This window comes from Leptonotus elevatus, chromosome 16, assembly GCF_054856555.1.
Source record: "Leptonotus elevatus isolate MCC_2025b chromosome 16, RoL_Lele_1.0, whole genome shotgun sequence".
Taxonomy (NCBI): domain Eukaryota; kingdom Metazoa; phylum Chordata; class Actinopteri; order Syngnathiformes; family Syngnathidae; genus Leptonotus; species Leptonotus elevatus.
In genome coordinates, this window is record NC_141254.1 from 9,786,590 (window position 1) to 9,808,100 (window position 21,511).

At 43.4% G+C, this 21,511-nt stretch overlaps 1 protein-coding gene across 2 annotated transcripts in view; it reads right to left on the reverse strand.

Moving 5' to 3' along the window:
• Positions 1-14,077, reverse strand: part of zbtb16a (zinc finger and BTB domain containing 16a) — a 125,774-nt gene extending 111,697 nt beyond the window's left edge. The window contains exons 1-2 of one of the 2 annotated variants that reach the window (XM_086099094.1): positions 13,869-14,077; positions 10,457-11,748 (exon numbers count right to left, since the gene is read on the reverse strand). In XM_086099094.1, the coding sequence (XP_085955220.1) occupies positions 10,457-11,676 (1,220 nt within the window). In that variant the 5' untranslated portion in view covers positions 11,677-11,748; positions 13,869-14,077. The remainder of the gene's footprint in view (positions 1-10,456; positions 11,749-13,868) is intronic. The other variant, XM_086099093.1, reaches the window with a different exon arrangement.
• Between the last annotated feature and the right edge of the window lie 7,434 nt (positions 14,078-21,511).

Below are 21,511 nucleotides of genomic sequence, written 5' to 3' on the forward strand. Positions count from 1 at the left end.
AGACACTAACCCTACATATTCAGGAGTTCTGTGAAAGATGACATAGCCTCTTGCTCCCTGAAAACCTGATCAGAAAAAGTACAAATGGGTGGATGGATGGATCCCTGGAGAGAAATTCAAGGAAAACCTGGTTGCTTAACAGCTGTTGTATGTGTGCTATTGCTGCTGTGGAGTATTTTACAAACCTGCTTCTCTTGTCTTTGTTTTGCTTCCTCTCCCCTGGCTGATGCTCCCTGCTTCTAGAGGTGTAACAGCGCAGATGCCATTGCACCTTGTTATTTTTCTGCCTGTCATGGATAGTGGTGAGGACTGCGATATTGGGAGCAGACCAGTATCGTCGCCGTTGCAGTCGTCATGGGACTGTAACCGCATTGTTCTCCCGTTCCTGAACCTCCTGTTTTCTCTCTCTACATCTCCATCTCAACCCCAACCAGTCAAGCCAGACGGTTACCTCACAGAACCTGGGTTCTGTTCAAAGTTTCTTCCTTTGAGGGAGTTTTTCTTTGCCCCCTTCATTTTTTGGGGTGTATGAGGAGTGTGGTTCTTCACCTGCCCAAAGTGTGAGGTGGCTTTAGAAACTGAACTGGCACTATGCAAAATATAACTGACTTGACCTTTTTTTTCTGAACCAGCAATAAGGATGTCAGACATTTGTGAGTACGTTACACTCCAAGTGACAACTCTGCTTTTGTTTTAAATGGTCAAAAATCACTCTGAAGAGCACAATTTTTCAGTGATGGTTTATGTGTCCTCATATATTTGAAAGGTAGTTTTGGTATTGTTGTGATCCAAAATAATTTTTGAGGGCATTTTGGGAGCATTTGTTACAACATAGCGTGCGGAATGATTTAAGTGCAGGACAGGTAATGTCTTCGCGGACTGGCTATGCCTGCCGGTGAACCATCGCCTCTAAGTGAACGCACGAGGCAGCGCGAAGGGAGGCTGGGAGACGAAAAGACACGGAGAGAGAGGTTTTAGGTCAGAGGCTAAGTGAAATATATCCCCGCTTCGAGGCATGCAAGTGAGAGGATGCAGGGAGCTGAGGGCCAGAGATAAGGGGTGCAAGACGTGGCCGATAAGCACCCAAACACCTGCTGAGGGAAGGCCTGCGCCAGTAGCAGCACTCCGTAAAACACAAGTGGCGCTGGGGGGGGGGGGGGGGGGGGTCGAGGAAGGAGCAGGAAGAAAAGAACAAAACCATCAGCCGGCGAGAACTGCCGCTGTAATCTGCTTTTCCTTTCCCAAAGGTGAAAGCAGTGACGGAAAAGTGTGGCAGCGGTGTGTGTGTGTGTGTGTGGGGGGGGGGGGGGGGGCGTACATAGTGCCACACTGCTTTACTGCATGCCTAATGGCATATGGCGGCAAGTATACAGCGTCATTTGTAAGGTCGGCGGCTAGACAGCAGTGACAGAAATGATGCTGCTTGAGTCATGACATGCCAAAGCCACCGGCTTCGGCGATCAGTCCACAAAATGGAATGGCTTCCTCCCCCCCCCCACTTCTTCACCCCCCCAATTCTACCACCACCTCCTTTTTACTATCCCATTCTCGCCTTTGCTCGCCCAGGGACAAACAGACAAACACAAAACAATCTGGAAGCGGTCAAGGGAGACCTTGAAGACGCCTGACAGCGCGAGAGACAGGATCCATCAAGTGTCAAGAGGAAGAAATTCAACGAATTTCGAAAACGAACCTACTATTGCCAATCACGTTCACTATTCAAAGCTTAGCCGGAAATTCCGAGGTCAATTAAAAAAGGCGAGGACGAACTCCTTTCCGAATAATCTATTTTCTCTGCAGCACTCGAGCTGACAACAGCTCAGCGTTAAATATAATAAAATAACGGCCACCTTTTCATCTCTCTTCTGAACGTACGAATGACTAAGGTCATCTCATCAGTTAGGCTATACTGCATTTCTGCGAAGCTACATGCATGCTGACGAATGTAGGCCGCATAAAAGTGGATTTGCATGTTGTCAACACATTGCATGGCAACATGCGACTATTGTGATGCAAGTTTTTCTGCCTCCTTCTGAATTTTGCTGGATTGAGATGTCACAGTTTGAATAATTTAGAAAATACCACCCTAACACAGGATTTCTCCGCCCATGACTAGACAGTGAGACTAGGCAAAAATTCACCATTTTCAGGTGACTACACAGAAGCACTATCAAGATGCAGTGTTAGCATTAGCTAACAACGTCATAAGATCAAGAGTCGGACATGTGGATGAGTACTCAAATCATTGGCCAAATTGTAATAGTAATCAGACCTGGTTGTGATAAGAAACAGGACCACCCACCAAGAACCGGTTGTGCAATTTTTAAATCCTTTGTGTTCATTGATGATTAATATATAGTTCATAAAATTAGAATTTTTAATAAGAGAATCTGATCTGTTTCGTTAGCGTAAAATATTTAGAGGAAGTCAAGGTTATTCCCGGTTGCACATTTAACTCAGCTGTGAATATGCGATGCATCAGAATAAGCCATATGCACAAGTATCAAATAAAATCACCTGCAGCTGTCATCTACATTTCTCCACTCCTTATTCTACATCGTCGAGCATACGCTGCCCCCCACTGCCAGCTGGCATGTGCGGGGCGGGGGACCTATCCATCATCAGCTCCCTTCCTCGGCTTAATCTCTGCGGGTGTCTTCGGTCAGCAAATACATAAATCAATTATGGTTTTAAGCTTCATGCCGTGATTTACCCAACTGATCCCTCCTGGATTACAGCTCATCTTAGGACCGGTCGGTCTGCAAAGAGAAAGCTCCGAGCCGCCTCGACACTCTTCATCATCGCGCTTCGATGCTTGCCAGGCGGGGCGTCGGGGGTGCGCCACAAGTAGTTGGAATACGTGGGAAGGAATTTTTTTGAAGTCTGCATTTGGACAATTGTTATGAATTCCATTAGCAGCAGACTAACATGGCGATTATACGAACACAATATACAAATAAGGTGAAATATAAAACAAAACAAAAAAAAGTTGATTGTTGTGCGTACCTTGTGTTATTTTTTAAATTCTTTCATTTCATTCTTTTTTTAGTTCAATTAAACTCATTTTGAGGGCTACTAGCAAAAAATAAAATAAAATTTGCAAGTTTATCCTTGTAAAATGTATATGCGCTCTAGGGCAAAATTCTGTAGATGTGTCTATTATTAGTAAAAACACAAAAAAGTCTCAAGAACCCATACCATATAATACACGTGAATCCGGTCGTTTTTGTTTGGTTTTTATAGTCATTTAGGTCAGTCATCTCCTTTAAATATAAAAATTAAAATGTCCATAAGATTTTGTCCCATTACATATTTGAAGCCTGTAGACTAGACAGAAAGACAACACTAAATTAGTTTTTAGCTGAACATGAGTTTTGGGAATGGGCGGAGCATGGCAGCAAGTTTGAGGTCTCGACACAAAATTTATTTATCTCCACCAAACATCTTTTCTTCTTTCTTTAGTTTTATCTTATGTTATGAAATGACAGAAAACTAATTACCAGGATGGTCATGTGTTCATTTTGTTGTTGGTTTTGAGGCTTCTTACAAGCAGCTAACAAACTACAGATCGAGGATTTCTTTGCATTTTTTGAAACAGATTTGAACTTGGAGCGTTTTGGGGAAAATCCGACTCATTTAAGGATACGTGCCTGCCTTCAACTTCTGTGATGGTGCAGCACAGCGACGGCTAATTTAGGTTCCACCTGCTCTCCGGCTGCTCCGCAAGCCGTTGGATTATAAGCTTCCACTCGCCTCACTTTCCTACCTGAGCGCTTTTGTAACAGGTGACGGCAGAGAGAATGGGCTAATTTTTATGACTAGCTTCTTAGCGTGCCGCTATCACTCCACTGGGGCCCCTTTTGCCAATCGCTGGCGAGCCATTCAAGTAGCAACAAAGAGGCTAATTAGAAGCTCTCTCACTGCAGGCTGCGTGGGCCTCTGGTTTGATACTTCCCAGGGAGGCTGGGGGCCCTCCCTTGGTTTTTGTCACATACAGAGGATATTTGTGAGCACACTGGGTTTAGCCCTCTGGCTCTTACACATTTACTCATTGTGGAGATCCTCTCTATGGTCTGCCAGAGTGACAGAATCAGAGAGGGGGGAACCGGCACGTTTCCTTTTATGTGGCGAGGACCTGGAGAGGGGATGCTAATGGGATATCGATGGGATTAGAACCCAGAGCGGAGCAGGTCCAAGGTTCTATGAACTGTTAAGTAAAACCTATTCATCTTTGAGGCTGTAATTCTTTCGGCTGTTTTCTAAAATGGAAAACCTTGATACAGATGTCTTGTGGGAGTTGAATAAAAGCAAAAGAACACACAACTAAATACACACAGTGAACTCCCTTTTACTGGTGCCAAAACCGGCCACGGATTCTGGGGTAAGAGATAGACATCAGAACATTTAAGGCTGATAAAACATTTGCATCTCACCTGATAACACGCTGTAATTAGTACTACGCTAGAGCTCCCGTTCAGAACTATACAAAGCAAAGATGGACACTCACGAGGCACAGTACATTATGTTATCCTTATCCGACACTACAGACCATAAGGCCCCCACAGAGACAAAAGATGGGGGCCTCAGTGTGTTGCTTTCCCAGCAGGCCCCCCACCCCACAACCCCTGCTACAGCGCAACAGCCAAGGCCATGTCTGCGGCGGCGGCAGCTGGTCGCATCGGGTCAAGCTGCTAACTTTTATTGCACAAGCGCCTCCTTCCACTCTTATCTCAGGAGGGAGGTGATCTAATCAGCCTGCCGATTAGATCATTGCCTCAGCCACCCGCTTCCAAAAGAGCATCGCCGCTCCCTAGGAATCAGCATCAGGAGCACGCTCTGAAAAACTAAAACCTTGATCTGGACCAAAGACATTTGAGCGCTTTGTGTGTCGTTGCTTTGACAAGATGCAAGGCCCCCTCCCCTTTGTGCTAAATCTCTAATCGATACATCTCCCTTTCCTGACAGTCAGGACAGAGCACAGGTGTGAGATCAGAGCGATGGCGGTGTAAATCTTTACTGTTCAACCGGAGCCTTTTAAAGTCGGTCTATAATTGGGTTGCAGCCAGAGGTTGGCTTGGTAGCGGCGATGGCTTCGCGGTGGGTCAAAACGGCGGCTCCTCAGGGCTGTAAACAAACGGAGCAGCCTTGGATGAGAGCAGGAAGGCACCTGTGTGAGGATGAAGGGCCTTGCCTCTTGTCTGGGTTCTTGAGTGTTGGACTCAACACATTGTGTGATTTTGAACTGCTAGTAATGGGTAAGGACGGGTTGGCGGACTGATCTCAGGTTAGGATTAGCGGGGCAGATCACAAATCGTGTTTATGAATGATTAAGAACTTTTGGGAAGGATGACGCATTGGCCTTGGAACAAACTTTTAAAGTGCTTTGCGGATCCTGATGATCCCAGACTTATTTGTGAATATACTAAGATTGACTCTAGACCTAATCCTCAATTACTCGTGAATAATGCAAATTGGAAGAAGACTAAGGTCTGCTGCTACCGACAGAGCACGTTACTCTAGACCGAGACTAACTTTGCTGCAATTCGATGTCACAGAAAAGCTCCTTATATATTTTTTGTTGACTTTTGTTGAAACATCGAGATTGGATATGAACCTCGTCCTCAATTCCTGTGTGAAAAGGTCACAGCTCCTAATAAGAAAATCCATAACATAAGTATAGGGTTTACTGGTGAACAAAATGAACAGGGAGAGTAGCCTTTAGATCAAATCTGGCTCTCTCCACCTTCAATTCAGAAAGCGTTTTGGTCTTGTATTCCACACCTCTTGCTCAATCTGGCATTGCAAATCATGCAGTTTGGACATTGAGTCCAATCACTCAACTCAAGTCTAGATTTATGGAATAACATCCACTGCTGCTATTCTTAGAATGGAACCAAGGGGCAGCAAATACAATGAAAACAGCAGTGGCCCCGGAATTGAACCCTGTGGAACACCATAAGGGGCTTTTCCACCGCCGGAACTTTTGCAGAACTTTTTAATTTACCTTGGTCAAATTCAGTTTGCGTGTTTTTCCACCAACAACAATTTCCAGGGTAATTAAATTCCCCAGGGGGCATCCGAGTACTATCTCAGCAGCAGGTTCTTGCTGAGCCAGGTAGGAACTTAAAGGGGGCAGGCAGCACTGCCCAAGGCTGATTGGTTGGTCAAATTTGGGGTGTTGTTTTGACATCAGCTGGGCTCAAACTCATTCGTCATCAAACCCGTTTGAATAAATTACCAAGAACACTAAGACGCTGTGGAAACACAATTATAAATTCCCTGCAGAACTTTTACAACCAAGAACTCCCTTTACCCAGAACTCAAAGATCCTGGGCTTGTTGGTGGAAAAGCAGCTATAGTTCTGTTATACATGTGAATTATTAAAGCAAATATTCGTCTGCTCTGAGAGCTTCCTTTTTTTACTTGACATGGACGGATGGAGTATGAAGGGATTACAATAATAAAGAAAAATGTCGTACCATCACAACGGTCACAAGTCGACTACTGAGCGCCAAGCGATGTAGCGTGATCACCTGCCGCCAACGATGGGCAAGTGCGGTGTGTCATCACAAATCATATAAGTCAGGTGTGCGTCTTAACCACCGCCGAACCCCTGAGACTGCCACTAAACCCCTGGGGTTGGATCGAATACGTGTTAAGAAAGAACCTCTGATCTAGACCTTGTTTTTTTGCTGTGCATTTTACTGTGGTACAAACAATATTTACCCGTTTTCTCTATTTACTTATTTACCAATGCACTTAATAGACTAATAAAGTATGCAACAACTTGATTCTGTACAGTACAAGCAAGTCATCATAATCGTTGAGACTCAAACTTGCACATTTGAGCTAGCATTAGCAATTAAATAACAAGGAAGTGTTGACTGGTTGGCAGTTGCCAAGACACTCAGGACAGAGTCAACGTGTGAAAAATCAACCCAACACCTTCCGCTGGCTCCACCTCAGACTGAAGCGCTACGTGTGCATACAACATCATCACCTGCTGCAAACTGCACGCCTTTATCTGGACTCAATCTACGCTTGGTTTACCGAGGAGGGGTGCCAGGGGGGTTATCGCTCCCCCCTCACTCTGATATGCATAGATAAGAGCCCTGAGCCTGCTGTTTAAACACCTGCAGCCCCGGGTTATTAGAGCGCCCTCCACAGAAGGACAGGAAACGGAAGAGCGAGTGCCGCCGCCGTTGCCGCCGCCGCTGGAGAAGTAATGAACAGCAAAGCATGAGAGTGCAGCCGTTAATGCGGCCGTGATTATTTCCAGCACCGCTGAATCAAATAAGCAATAATAGGAATAGCGAGAGCAAACAAGCAAACACATAGAGAGGAGAAGGAAATCCTCATCTCATCTCAAAGTGGCCCGGCTGCATTCTGAGAATTTCAAGCGCTGATTGCTTTGTGGAAATGCTCACCTGTGCGACAAACATTATGGTGTGGCGTCGCTCATTTGTGCGAGACGGGACGACGGTCGCAGGGGCGATAAACACCGAGCTACTTCCTGCACACTGGGGGCCTTGTTCGGAATACCAATACAGTTTTTTTCTTTTATAGCAAAGAACATTGCATTCATTTCCCCCAATAAATCGCTCACACTCGTTTATTGATTCATTTCTCAGTGTGAGATGTACCGAAATGCTGCACCAACAACTCATGACCGAAAACTAGCAAGTGCTCCACAGTCACAATTTATTACCAACAAATTGTACAGCTTTATGGAAACTCATATTGCTGCTGTCTGATGAAAACTTTTTATGTATCTTCTCCACTTTGAATGTTCAACTCCATGTTTGCTTATGTGCGCTATTAAAACGGTGTACGATAGCTAAGCATCCAATGAAAACATGTTTTATTAAATAAGCAATATTTTGTACATTGTCCATTTACTGCCAGAAAACAGCTACTTCCATTTCAGGTGAAAGCAAAGGCTACCATTATGTTTTAATTAACTAAGTGTGAACAACTTTTGATGATGAAATTTCAATGCAGTACTTTGCTGCCATTACTAATAACATTTGTTACTTGTCAGTCATTTTTGTTAAAATTATATAAAAAATAATTTGACAGTAATCAGACGGGGACATTTGCAACTGGTGTTCTTAAAATAAAACATTAACTAAATTAGAGATGCAATGATTAATCAACAACTAATTTGTTTTCAAATTTATCGATAATTATTTTTGACAACTAATGAATCATTGACATCTTTTTTTCTTTCAAATGCTCTAAATGACTATTCTGAATGCTAAAAATACTAAACATTTTGTCTTGAATCAAATAAAAAAAATTAAAAAATTAAAAATTACATATTACGGACCAAACCAATACCTAAATAATTAACGTTTGTGCACTGTCAATTTGTCGTCGGGTTTTGAAAGATGGGATGGAAATGTATACACATATACTCGTATGTATTTTGTTGTTTTTGTTCCCCCCCCCTCCAAAAAATTTTTTATCCCTAATTTGCACCCAAACAAAAATGAAACTTGTGCCTACATATACCACATGTAGACAAAATTTCAAGTTACAAATGGCCGTTTTCTTCATTGTATTGATATAAAGCAGAGAGCGTGTGAGTGGCAACTAAATCTCAACAGGAAATGGTGCTTTGTGGCACATTCATTTCAACATACACACACTTGTAAATAAACGGAGTCACCTCACACCAGTGACCTGTGGCACATCTGGAAACAATCCCACTCATGTTTGACGTGACCCGCCTGCGCCAAGTGAACTCTGCCAGCCGTCCGTGTTTGTTGCCGAGGCGGCGGTGACCCTGACACAGTGGCAGCGGGGAAATGATGCGTAATTAGTCAAAGGCAACACGACTCCGGCTCCCCTGAAATAAAACATCTTATGTTCACCGTGATAGAAACGGGCGCAGACGGACGGCTGCCGGACTTTTTTCAAAGTGCTTGATGCAACGTTTGATTTTGACACTTCAGGAGGCTGTCAAACTCAGGACGCTTAACGGCGCCTTGTCGGTGTATCTTCCCGCCCAAATTAACCCATTAGTATGCTGCGGGGCCCAGCTTGGAGATCAATGCATGAAACGGTGTGGAAATCTCCTTTGATACGAGATTTCCCAGCTCGCTGGAATTGATGAAATTCCTCTTGAAACACAGGCAATGCTTCACGCGGCAGGCTTTTCTCAAGGCGGCGCTCGCTGTCCTTTAACGCGGCTGGACTCCATTTGTGGTGCGTTTGGGAAGCGGTTTAAAACTCGCCAAACGCCACCACGGGTACAAGTGAAGGAAAAGTTGCGCTGACTTTCATTCCGACAAAACTTGTACTTGGAGGAATTCTTCCTCACTACAATAACGACGCTGTGAGGTTCAAAAATTCATTCGGTGAGCCCTGCAAGAGGTGACAGGGTTCAAATCCTCAAGTGAACTTTAACCGCTGTGCATTCCCATTGATTTGCATAAACATTGAAGGCAACCTTCAAGGGAAGACAGCGAAACCCTTGTGTATGTATCGGAGATAAAATAAAATGATGCCAAATGGCTCAGAAGGTCTTGGATGGCCTTTTCAACGCCCATGAATGAAAACAGCAGCATCATGCTATACTTCACCACTGCTCCACTGTCCTGGAACTACCTCCTTATCCCAAGGTCTGACCATCATTACCGACTCCTTTTGTTGTAAGGAAAAAAGTGGGGATTTGGGTTGCTTTTAAAAGCATGTCAACGATGTTTATGGCAGGAAAAACAATTGACAATTCTACAGCAACAAAAACATGTGAGGACTAGGCATGGGCTGATTACCGGTTTGATGGTTTACCGTGGTTTTAAAAAGTCTACCACGAAAACTGTCTGTTACCAGTAATAAAACCAGCCCCTCCACCCCGCCAAAAAAAATTAAGATAAGACTAATAATAATTTAGATGTATAAATAAATAAAAAGAAAAATAAATAAAAAGAAAAAAAAAACAAATAATGAAAATAATAATAAAATACCGTTAAAAAAAAACCTTGGTGTCTGCGGGTGCTCATCAGTCCCAATGACACATGAGTAGCCCACAGGTCTCGGACTTACTAAGAAGAATTAAAATAAAAAATTGTTAATATGTATTCATCCATTTTAACTTAACTTGGTGCATGTTTATTAATGTTCGAAATATTCTATATTTTGTTTAGAAATAAAACAGATTGTGCTCAACCTCTACCTAAATATTTCAAAGAAGGTCAATTTTAGAGCTGTAATTTTAAATATTGTGATTTTTGCTCACAGTTATCAAGTCGTCAGAATCTGAAAGCAGCCCATGCTAAGTCAAGACTCGCTAGTCACATACAACAACGCTCAATCATCCAGCTGTGAAGACTATTTATCAGCATGACATGGGCAGAAAAAAATCCAGCCAAGAAAGAAAACAAACCTCCGGGAAATTAACAGAGTAAAAGACTAAGAACAGCAGAGAATCCGAAGCAGAAACTGGTCTTACCTGTGCTGCTCCACAGCTTCATTATCCGGAAGTTCGGCGCCGCACACGTTGCAACGCTCATGCTGGTTCCTGCCATCGGGTTTCATGCCCACCGCCAGCTCGCCGAGCTTGCTGAAGAACTCCCTCTGGATGAAGCTTTGAGGCAGCAGTCCGCCGTAGGCACTGAAGTCCACCGACATGGCCAAAGCCGGCGACATGGGCAGGCCGGAAGCCATCGAGACGGGCATGGACATGATGGCTTCGCCTTTGTGGTTGACCGGGAGAGAGTAGAGGGACGCCAGGTGTTTCTCCGCCATCCCGGCCATGGCTTCTAGACCCATGTGGCTGACGTCGGCTTGAGGGTCGCCCATGCCGTCGTCGCGGACGTAATGCAGCTCGCGGGCGCTGGTGATGACGCTGCTCCTGGTGGGCGTGCCCGGTCCGTCTCGATTGCGGTCCTCGCCGCTCCGCTCGCCGTTGCTGGAGCCGCCGGACTCCATGTTTTCGTGGCCGTTGCCGCCCATGTCCACTTGCATCATTTCCGTCTTGATCTCGCTCATGAGGTGCTGGGCGTTGCCGTGTTCGCCGGCGAAGCCTTGCTGGAACAGGGTCTGGCCGATGCTCATCAGGCTGTCCACCGCGGCTTTGGTGGGGCTCAGGTTGGAGACGCCGAAGGACGTGGAGACTGAGGGGCTTTGGTCCACCATGCCAGCCATGGCGGAGAGTTGCTCTGCACCTGACAGGTAGAGACTCTCAATGGAATGCTTTTTGGAGCTCTTGACTCCGTTGTGACCTCTGCGCTCGTCGTCCTCCTCGGTGCTGCCATCGTTAACGCCCACCTCCGTGTCGTTCTCATCCGACGACTGGATGGTCTCCAGGATCTTGAGACACTGCTCCTCCAAATACTCGATCTCCAGGATCTCGGCCGCGTACAGCAAGTCGTCCAGGTCCTCCACCTTGGCGGCGAGCGTGGCAGTGTAAGCGTAGTCCAAAATTTGTTGAAAGGTCTTTGGCGAGAGGAAGTCCAAGGTGTAATGCTGGCTGCTGCGGTGGAAGAGGATCTCAAACATTTTGCTGGTGCACGCCAAGACAGTCCGGTGGGCGTGGAACTCCTGGCTGTCCACCATGATGACCACGTCGCACAGCGTCCCCGCCAGGCGCATCTGGTTGGCCTTGTGCAGGAGCGCCGTGGGGTGGTTGGGGTTCTGCAGCTGGATCACACCCATCTTCGTTAAATCCATGACGTCGGCGGAAATCGGCCAGGCCAACTCATGAGGCTCGCCTTTTAGCTACTGTGGGAAAGCAGATGAAACCTGCAACAAAGAAGGGAGGTTGTTGTCGGATGTTTGAAACTAGAGTTGTCAACAAGTAATCGATGATCAACTTAAATCAACAACTATTTTACTAATCGAGTACTAGTTTGGAGCTATTTTTTTACTTAAAATTGTCCAAATCTACTGATTTCAGCAGATCAACAGTAATTGCTCACTGATTTCTGTAGTCTTTGATGAAAGAGGAATGATTCGCTTCTGTGTTTCATCAAAATGAGACATTTGCAAAAATCTGTTTTTATTTTGGAAAACGGTGACCAAACCTGTAACATAGTACATCAATCCCCCTTTTTATTAATCACGACATGAATACGAAGTAAACACCAAACACTGGTTAATAAAGAGGAATCAGGGGGGGAAATACTTTTGTAATACACTTTACTGCAAAATTTAAATGATTCTGATTAGTCAATTAATCGATAGAATAATTGATCGATTAATCGATTCTAAAAATATTTGATAGTGACAGCACTATTTGAAACGCTTTGAAAAAAGACTTTTGAATGACAAGAACGAAGTCCTTGTGGTCTTTTCAATCCAAACATCGCCGCAGGAACGCTAAAGAGACAAGAAAAGGAACATGAGCTTCGACTGTAGATTTGTGAAAAGAGACAATTTGTGAGCAGTCTGCCTGGCTCGCCCTGCATACCAATCAGGCCAACATATGTCATGCGAAGAGAGAGAGAGAGAGAGAAAGAAGCCTGCATGTCTTCATTCGTTTAGCTGACCGGTTAAACAGGCGCGAATTGAGGCAGCCTCACAAAAGAGCGTCAAAGCGGCCTTTTTGGAAATTAAATGGCCACCTCGTTCAGCATTCCCATCACAAACCGGTGTGTGGGGGGGGGGGGGGGGTAGGTTGCCAGAAATGGCTGGGAAGAGGGAGGAAAAGCAGGACAATGCTGCGGCACTAAAACATCCAAAAATGTCACAAATAGTCTGCCGGCAAGTCATGTGGGCAACATGTTGAGCAGCTTCCAAATAGACAGTTCGTTGTAAGTGACATGCACAATTGACCCATCACAACTATATAGTGTCAGGCATTTTGAATTGGGGGGGATGCACAGCCCTGCAGCCATTCTTAAAAACCTCACTAATTGCATCATGTGAGCAGCATCATGCACTGCATTATGTGCAGAGAATCCCAATATATGTGCAGCTTTTGTTTGCGCGAACGACCGTTGAATAAATAGTACTACTGTACAAACCCGGCTAGTTTGCACGCATGACATCGATTTCAAAGAGGAGACAGAGACGCGATGACGAAACGACAGCTTCTCCCTCTCCCAGTCAGTCAACGGAGGTCATTGGCGACATTATCTTTATTACAGCTTTGCCAATAGCGTCCAATTTACGACCACCTCCACCAGCACCCACCCCTCGGTAAATGCTTGTTGCGCTCCCTCGCTCGCGTGCGCACTTAATGGTGCCCTTTTCCACGCGCCTTCTTATTAATAATGGCAAAAACAGCTGCGCGCCGTGCGTCTAGACAGCGCAGACACAGCACGTTTTGCATTTAAACACACGCAAGCCCCCTCCAGCACTGCAAAACAAATCGATGCGATCATGTGAGTGTGACAAATAAACATGCATTCGATATTCCGACTCGCACTCGTAAAAAAAAAAAAAAAAAGTCCGCTTCATTGACGCACAGGTGGTCACCGAGAAAATGACGCCAAACAATTTCACATCACGTTTACAGACGGCTGTCCAAAAAAATCCAAAAACATGCACCTAGCCTGCTGTCCTGACAGACTAAAATAAAAGCGCCATTTTTTTTTTTTTTTATAAATCATGCCAAAACGTAACCCCGCTTTAAGTGTCGTCTGCCCTCCAGGCTCCAAAAACTCCCCCAGGTGTGCTGCTGCCCGTTTCTGATGCTTCTTAGGTGAAGTTAAGCATTTGGAAATAGTGTCAACTTTCAGGACCTGAAGAAGCGGCGTCCATGCTTGTCAACAACTCAACAAGGTTGAACGAGGACACGGCGAAAGGTGCACCCGAGCCAGCGCAACAAAGTACGTGGAAGGGCTTCAAGTGACGACAATTAAGAATGATATTCAAAAGTAAACAGTGCTGCTGAAGTGTCGTTGGCTCGTGGCACTCACCTGAAGTTAGGGAGTCACGTCTGGAGTGTACGCGGGCAAACGGAGGGGGCCGGCGGGCTTGTGGAGCATAGTAAAGCCCCGCTCGCTGGTGCTCTCGCTCTGCTTGTCTGTGAACGCGAACACGCACCAAACTCCTTCCTTCCCTTGTCTCGCTGGAGCGAATGAACGCGGCGCTGACGTCAGGCTGCAGACCAAACGGCGAGAAAGTGAGACACCTAGGGGGCTGTCTCATGTCCACATGTGTCTGTCTTGTGTGTGTCACGCAGTCTGGGAAAGGCGCGGGCAAGCCACGCCCCCCTCGACCAGCTCTTCATCAAGACAACGTGCGCTTCGAGGCGTCATCTCGTCAGCACAATCCCGCGTGACTTCACTTAAATGAGCTTTGGGGGTTTGTTTAGATTTTATTGGGGGTGTTTGGGAGGAAAAGTGAGAGTTGTTTTCCCCACTTCAAGGTTTAACCAGCTTACATGACAGGTGAGATGAAAAGTGTGGGTGTTAAAATCGTTCACAGGGAAAAGTGTGGGTGAAAAAAAACATCCATATCACAGAATCAACATCACAAAATGCGGGTGTTGAAACCTTCCACAGTGAAAAATGAAGGCATTGGGGAAAAAAACACAAAAAAAGTGTGGATGTTGAAAACACCCACATCCCTGCGAATATGACAAAAACTGTGGGTGTTGATTGAAGCTATTTAGTGGGAAAAGTGTGGGTACTGAAACCTTCCCCTTGGGATGAGAGTGGGTGTTGAAACTTCCCAGTGACTGGGGGAAAGGGGGTCGGGGGGTGATGAAGCCTTTCAATGGTAAAAATGTGGGTGTACAAGCATCCACATCTCCTGTGAGTACAAAGTGTGGACGTTAAAGCCCTTTTTCTGATAAAAGTGTGGGTGTTGAATCACCCAGAGCCAACACAGGTGAGACAAAAAAAAAAGGGTCTTGTTGACTCTTCCACTAGGAAAAGCGTGGGTGTTGAAACTATCGCTGGCAAAAAAGGTAAAATTGTGACGTTAGGGAACCAATTGATGTCAAAAAGTATTCAAGTGTGTATGTTGGCATCGGCCCACACAGCGAGCCTTCAAGTTGGAGACACAATTGTGTAGTGGAGACATGCCTTGGGGCCACTGTTTGTCACACAACACCAAAATGGAGACCTCTGTTCATTTCCTCTTCCTGCTCCGTCTTGGATCCAGGATGACCCGAACAAGATGTTTCCTTAACTCTAACCAGGCGTGTCCCTGGGGTGGTGCCCTCAAATGATCAGATTTTGTACCCTTGACGACTTGTTAGCTGTATCTTTATGGTCCTGCAACAAATACGTCCCCATGCCTTTTGTCCAAAAATTGAATCTGACGCTGCACCAACTTTCTCCAAGCTGATGTGTTTACAGTTTAGAGCAGGCTTCCCCGATCCTGGTCCTCCAGGGCTGGAGTCCTGCAGGTTTATAATCAGCTCCTCAGCGAGCTCTGCAGAAGCCTGATAACAATCCTGATCTTTAGAATCAGGTGTGTTGGAGGACGGAAACATCTGTAGGCCCTCGAGGACCGTGATTGGGGAAGCTTGGTTTATAGCGTTACATGCTGCCTTAAATTGAAGGCTTCTTCAAATGCAGTCCACAAAAGGTATTATAGGTGAGCGATTTTCACTGTCCGATCTGCTCGAAAAATGGTCATGGTCAACAATCATAAATATTAAACTCGTAGAAATGGAACGATATCTAATTGAGTTTAATGTGTTTTACAAGTCATGAAACACAATAAAAATGAGAGGGAGAAGAGTTTTCCACCAGAAAGTAAATAGCAGATAAGCTAACAGTTAGGCCAGCAGCTTCCTCTACTTCTTCTTCTACTACTAGTCAAACTTCTTCCAACAGTCTAGCTGGGCTACGTCACCATACTGCCTCTCACAGGTCAGTCTTGGTACTACGACAGAAATCTGGTTTGGTCGTTTGTTAACCACCACCACCTGTTAGTGTTATGAACATGTGAACAATCCGGAACGGTCCCATTTAAAGACAGTTGTCAGAAAATCTCCTTTCCACAGACTATCAACTTCTCCTATCGGTCCAGTCCCAGCAGCTAAAACCATGCTTTGTTCTCCGTGGTCTGACGAGACCCTATGTCTCAGTTGGCTTAAGTAGAACAACGCGTAGACAAGATGATGAATTTAATCACCTCGATATCTCAGACGCACATCGACACTCCGCTGGCCATCGCTGATAGAATGCGTGTGGGTGGGATTTGCGCTATCTGAGGGAGGAGGCGGCGGCGGCGGGTTCGCAGCCTGCACACCGTCACTCAGTACTTCCCATCAATCAGATATTGATAGTGCGATGCTCACGTTTGATCTGGAGAAGCAACGGGGATAATACGAAACAGTAAAAATGAGGCAGAATGAATGTAGCTGGTACAGTCCATATGTCAGTTCAAACATTTTAAGCTAACCAAAGCAGCTAGCTAACACTGCATGATCCACCGCATATTTACAACTATTTACTTATTCAGGGATTTTTTTTTCTGTAACATAACCCCAACTATTTTCTGAAGAACTTATTCACAGATTTTGTGCTTGTCCTGAAACACCCAAAGACACCACAAGATGGCGCCAAAGCCTCGTCAAATAGTGAAGTATCAAGGAAATATGTTGTACATCTCGACGTCTACTTTCTACATCACCGCTGCTATGATTAGACTAACGTAAATCTGCTATCTTGAAGCTAACTTATAATGGTAAACATTGTTGGAGGGGCTAATGCAAATTAGCATGGCTATTACAGCAATTTTATGCTAGTTAGTTTCTCAGTTGGTAGCGTCAAATGAGCAAATTTTTTGAGCTAAGCAAAGAGTAAACTGGTAATTTCCCTTTAACCCTTTAATCTCAGGCAACGGTTTTAGAAGAAAATATCATGTTTTGAAGCGCGTCAATTAAGATTAAAACGTTCATTACTTAGAATTGAAAAAAACTTTATTGATCATTCTTTATGACATGTTTGGAGGGCACTTGGAATTTGTTTCAAAACTGCTTGTGTTTGCCTAGCGCTAAACCGCCCATGTGAGGCACGCATATGCTTTTATCTACAGTTTTACGCCATCAGAAAATTCAATGAGTAACACAAAATTTAATTAGAAACATTCAAAGTTTTCTCCAATACGTTTCAGTTAAAAGTTGAACCAACAGGTTCTTGAGCCCCCTTTGACAGGCCAGGTTTGAAGGGGGGGCCGAGGTGCATGTAAGGGGGGATGGGGGGGTTTATTTAAAAAAAAAAAATCCAATTTCCGTCAGACAGCCTTACAGTAGTGCTCTGGGAATCTTTAGATTCATCCGGGCACGGATCACAGAGTGCTTCATTACCTTTGAGCTGCGTGCTGTGCAGGCTTAGCCGGGGATAAAGAAAAAGGCACTCCCTTAATCTGTTTATAATCCGCCGTTTTACTGAGGGGGGAAAAGGAAGATGAGGGCTAAATTATAAAAAATAAAAAAAATAAAGAAAAAGAGAGAAGGAGATCACGGGCGCACTTTGATATAATAACAGGGAGTTAGCAAGACAGCGACTGGAGAAAGTTTGGGGGCTTGTGTCAGATTAGACACAAAGAACATTAAATGTCAGATGAGGAATTATAACTCATGATTGGCTCTTTACGTAGACTCCAATGCTGATTTACATACACACACACATTTTACTTTACACCGGAGGGTTTCACTGATGATTTATAACACTTTTAAACTGCTTTTAAATTAATATCAGTCAATTTAGGCTACTGATAGATGATAACATTTCAATAGATTTGACTGTATTAGGGCACTTATCGAAATACTTGGAAATAAATATTTTAATTATAATTCAGTTTCACTTTACTTTTGGGACATTTTCAACATCTGTCAAAATTATATTTGCGACAGTGATATTAAATATATTTCAATAAATATTAGGGCACTTACAAAAGATGTGAAAATCCAACTTTTCAACTGTGTGATTATTGGATGTGGAAGAAATTTTACTTTTGCATATTTTGTTCCGCCAAAATTTTCGTTCAATTTATCATGTTCATATTGAGTGACATATACCATTTCATTACATTTTATGTACTTTTATTTTATTCACATTTTTGCTATTCTCATACTAATTTATGTACGATACAAATGTCTTCATGTAATTTTTTATAATACATTTAATGTACACTGCCATCATTATCATTCATTCACTGCCATTGACGAGTATACTTGTCAATTACATTTTTTTGTATGGGGCTATGAATTAACTTTTTTTTTTTTTAACCAATTTCATTTCACATTCAACATTGATAATCAAATAATTTAAGTGGGTCCCAGAGCAGAAAAAAAGTTGTGTCGCCACAATACAATAAAAAATAAATAATTTTGGCCCAAGGATTGACCCTTGTGGGACCCCCCCCCCCTCCCCAGATTTATATTGATTTATGTTTTCATTTCAGTTGGAAATTTTCCAGTTGAAAATGACAGATTAAAAATGTAGGTTAGATGTTTAACCACAACTTCAATAGTATCTTTAATTAGGGCCATATCCAAACCATTATTATCTGTAGACCGTTTACTTTTAAAAGCTCTTACAATTATTACTTCATATTCATCAGTTTCTTTAAGATACATACTCTTTGGATTTATTTCTATCATATTACTTACATCATCAATATTATTTGGCTGAGTAATATCATTTGCTAAACGAGGCCCAACATTTATTTATTATTACTTATTCACTGACATTGACGGCTATAGATGTTCAAAATTCATTTGAACTATTTCTATTAGTTTAAACATTTTTTCCCACTTTTGTTAAGAGTATGAAAACCTAGAATTTTTTTTATTGTATTAGAACAGATTTAAAATTTGTGATTAATCGTGAGTTAACTAGTGAAGTCATGCGATTAATTCCTATGAAAGATTTTCAATAATCTTTTCTTAAAAAAAAAGAAAAAGATTTAAAGTAAAAAAAAAATATATATATTTTTTTTAAGATTTAAAATTAGGGGCAGAAGGCGATTACAATTTGTATTTGTAAATATTCGCGTGACTTCACTAGTTAATTGACAATTAATATATATATTTTTTTATATCTGCTCTAAATGTACAAAAACTAATTCTAGGCTTTCATACTCTTGTTAACAAAAATGGGAAAAAAAAGTTAAACTAATAGAAATAGTCGTCTATAGCCGTCAATGGCAGTGAATGAGTTAAAATGATTTGCTATGTCTTCCTTATTGTAAAGACAAGTATCTCCTTTTAAGATCGAGTGATGCTAGATGAGGGAGAATCCGATTATGCGCCTATGTAAAAGTCAAACTTGGATACAACTTTACTGATGCCCAACCACCGGTAGATGACACCATTGCCCCATTTTACACGAAATAAACACAGTTTGAGAGTCCATGGGCGCAATAGCTGCATTTTGTGCAACCTACACATTTCTACTCTCGATTATAAAAGAACCGGACAAAGCAGAAAGGAGAGAGTCTATGCAGTCATTTGTCAGATTCGGTTTATATATAATTATTGAACATAACATCATGTGGGTATTGAAAATGTTGATATTTTCTAAAATGGCTGGCAGTGAATGAATTAAGTTACCAAATATGGTCACTATACTCCCCCCAAAAAAACTCCATCACTCGCTTATGAAATGTATTGAAAATACATTTATTTCTTGATAGCGTTGTTTTCCTCTTTGCAATAATAATGTACATACACAATAAATAAAAAAAATATTCCCAGTTATGTATTATTTTTGTTGGCCGTTATTGATGTTTAATTGAATGAATTGCACCGTATGCCATGCATGCCACATTGCATCCATTTTCAAGTCAAGCGAAGACTGGCCCAAAGATGAAATTGTGCATTCAATCAGATTTGAAGGGCCATAAAGCAGCCTCACGTTTCACTTAATGGAGGAAAATATTTGCGCTTAACATCTATATGTTGCTGTCTGCTGACCAAAAAACACCCCCACATTGTGTGTGTCCTGTGTAGGCATGTGTATGGAGGAGGTTTGTGTATGTGTGGGGGGTAGTACGAGGTTTGTGTGTGTGTGTATGGGGGGGGGGGGGGTTGTCCTGGCCCCCACACAGTGGACCTTTGTGAAACCCAGCCACACTGAATGGACTCTTTTTACACTTGTGTAAACCTCGGGGTTGGGGGGGTGGGTTCGGGGGCAGTGAGGCCCCGCCTCTTCGACCTCTGACCCTCACCCCTGACCTGCGCAGGATTTTGGTCTGGAAGTGCTTTTTTTTCCTTTTTTTTTTGCAAGCCATGTGCTTGCGGTCAGAGATGAAAATCAACGCGCAAGACTTTGAGGTTGAGAAGTTTCGGCAAATCTGCTCATGTGATCTTACCTTGAGTATTCCAGATTGTATTGAAATCTCTTCTTTCCATCAGATAAATCTAAAAAACAAACTTTTGTTTTCCAAATGTTGCAAGTAGTGAAAATTTAGATTTTGGGAAAAATAGTTTGGAGCCATAGCCTTATAAAAACACACACGCACACACACTTTGTATCATCATGGGGACATCTCATTGACATCATGCATTTCCTAGCCTCTTCCCCAAACCCCAAACATCAAAAATGATTGCCTACCCCCATTCCTTACCCTAATGTCAACCATAACCCAATTTAAACCTAAACTCTAAAACCAAGTCTTGACCCTCAAAAAGAGGTCTGAACTTGTGGGGACCACCAAAATGTCCCCGCAATTTCAAGTTGGTCCCCACAATGGTAGTTAAACCTGGAAAAACACACGTGTATGTATATTGACAATATGTTGTATGCAACCTCATTAATCTAAACATGACATTCTGATTAATAGTACATTTGCGGAATATGAGTTATGAAGCAAAATCCAGCCGTTTTTAACTGTATTAGGGGGCGGCCATTTTGCCACTTGCTGTCGAGTGAAAATGACATCACAGTAGCTGAGGTCTCAGGTAACAACCAATCACAGCTCAGCTTCAGAAAAAAGGTGAGCTGTGATTGGTCGTTGCCTGAGCCATGAGCCACTGAGTGGCAAAATGGCCGCCCCCGGAGATGGCTAAAAACGGCTGGAGTTTGCTTCATAACTCATATTCCACAAATGTAATATTAATCAGAATGTCATGTTTAGACTAGCGAGGTCACATATAACATATTATTGTCAAGAAATGTTTAAGGTTGACTTCCACTTTAAATGTCCCTTCCCTCCTTTTGACCAACTCACAGGTTGGACCACATGCTCACTGAAAGCGGTTGAACCCGCTCTCGGTTAATGGCTGAAATGGCCGTGTTGACCTAAGGGTCGTATTCATCCGCCGCCTGTTGACTCGTTCATCTCAAGGTGGCAGCTGTAACCTCTCAGGACAAAACGCACCTCGGAAGAATCTCTCGGGTCAATACTGCTGTTGTCCCGGCAACTGCGTGGTCAGTTCCAGGTGAACGCTACCTTGACCTGAGACCACTCCTGAAAAACAGAAAGAAAGCAGAATTGAATTTAGATTTCAAACCGACTCAGGCTGTTAGCGCAAAGGAGAGCATCCTTGCCGCCGTGTGATAGGAGATCAATGCTCTCCCATGTACAGTCAGAGTGGATGAGGCACACATTGACCCGACACGTCACAAGCATTTCACCGTACGGCAACAACAGT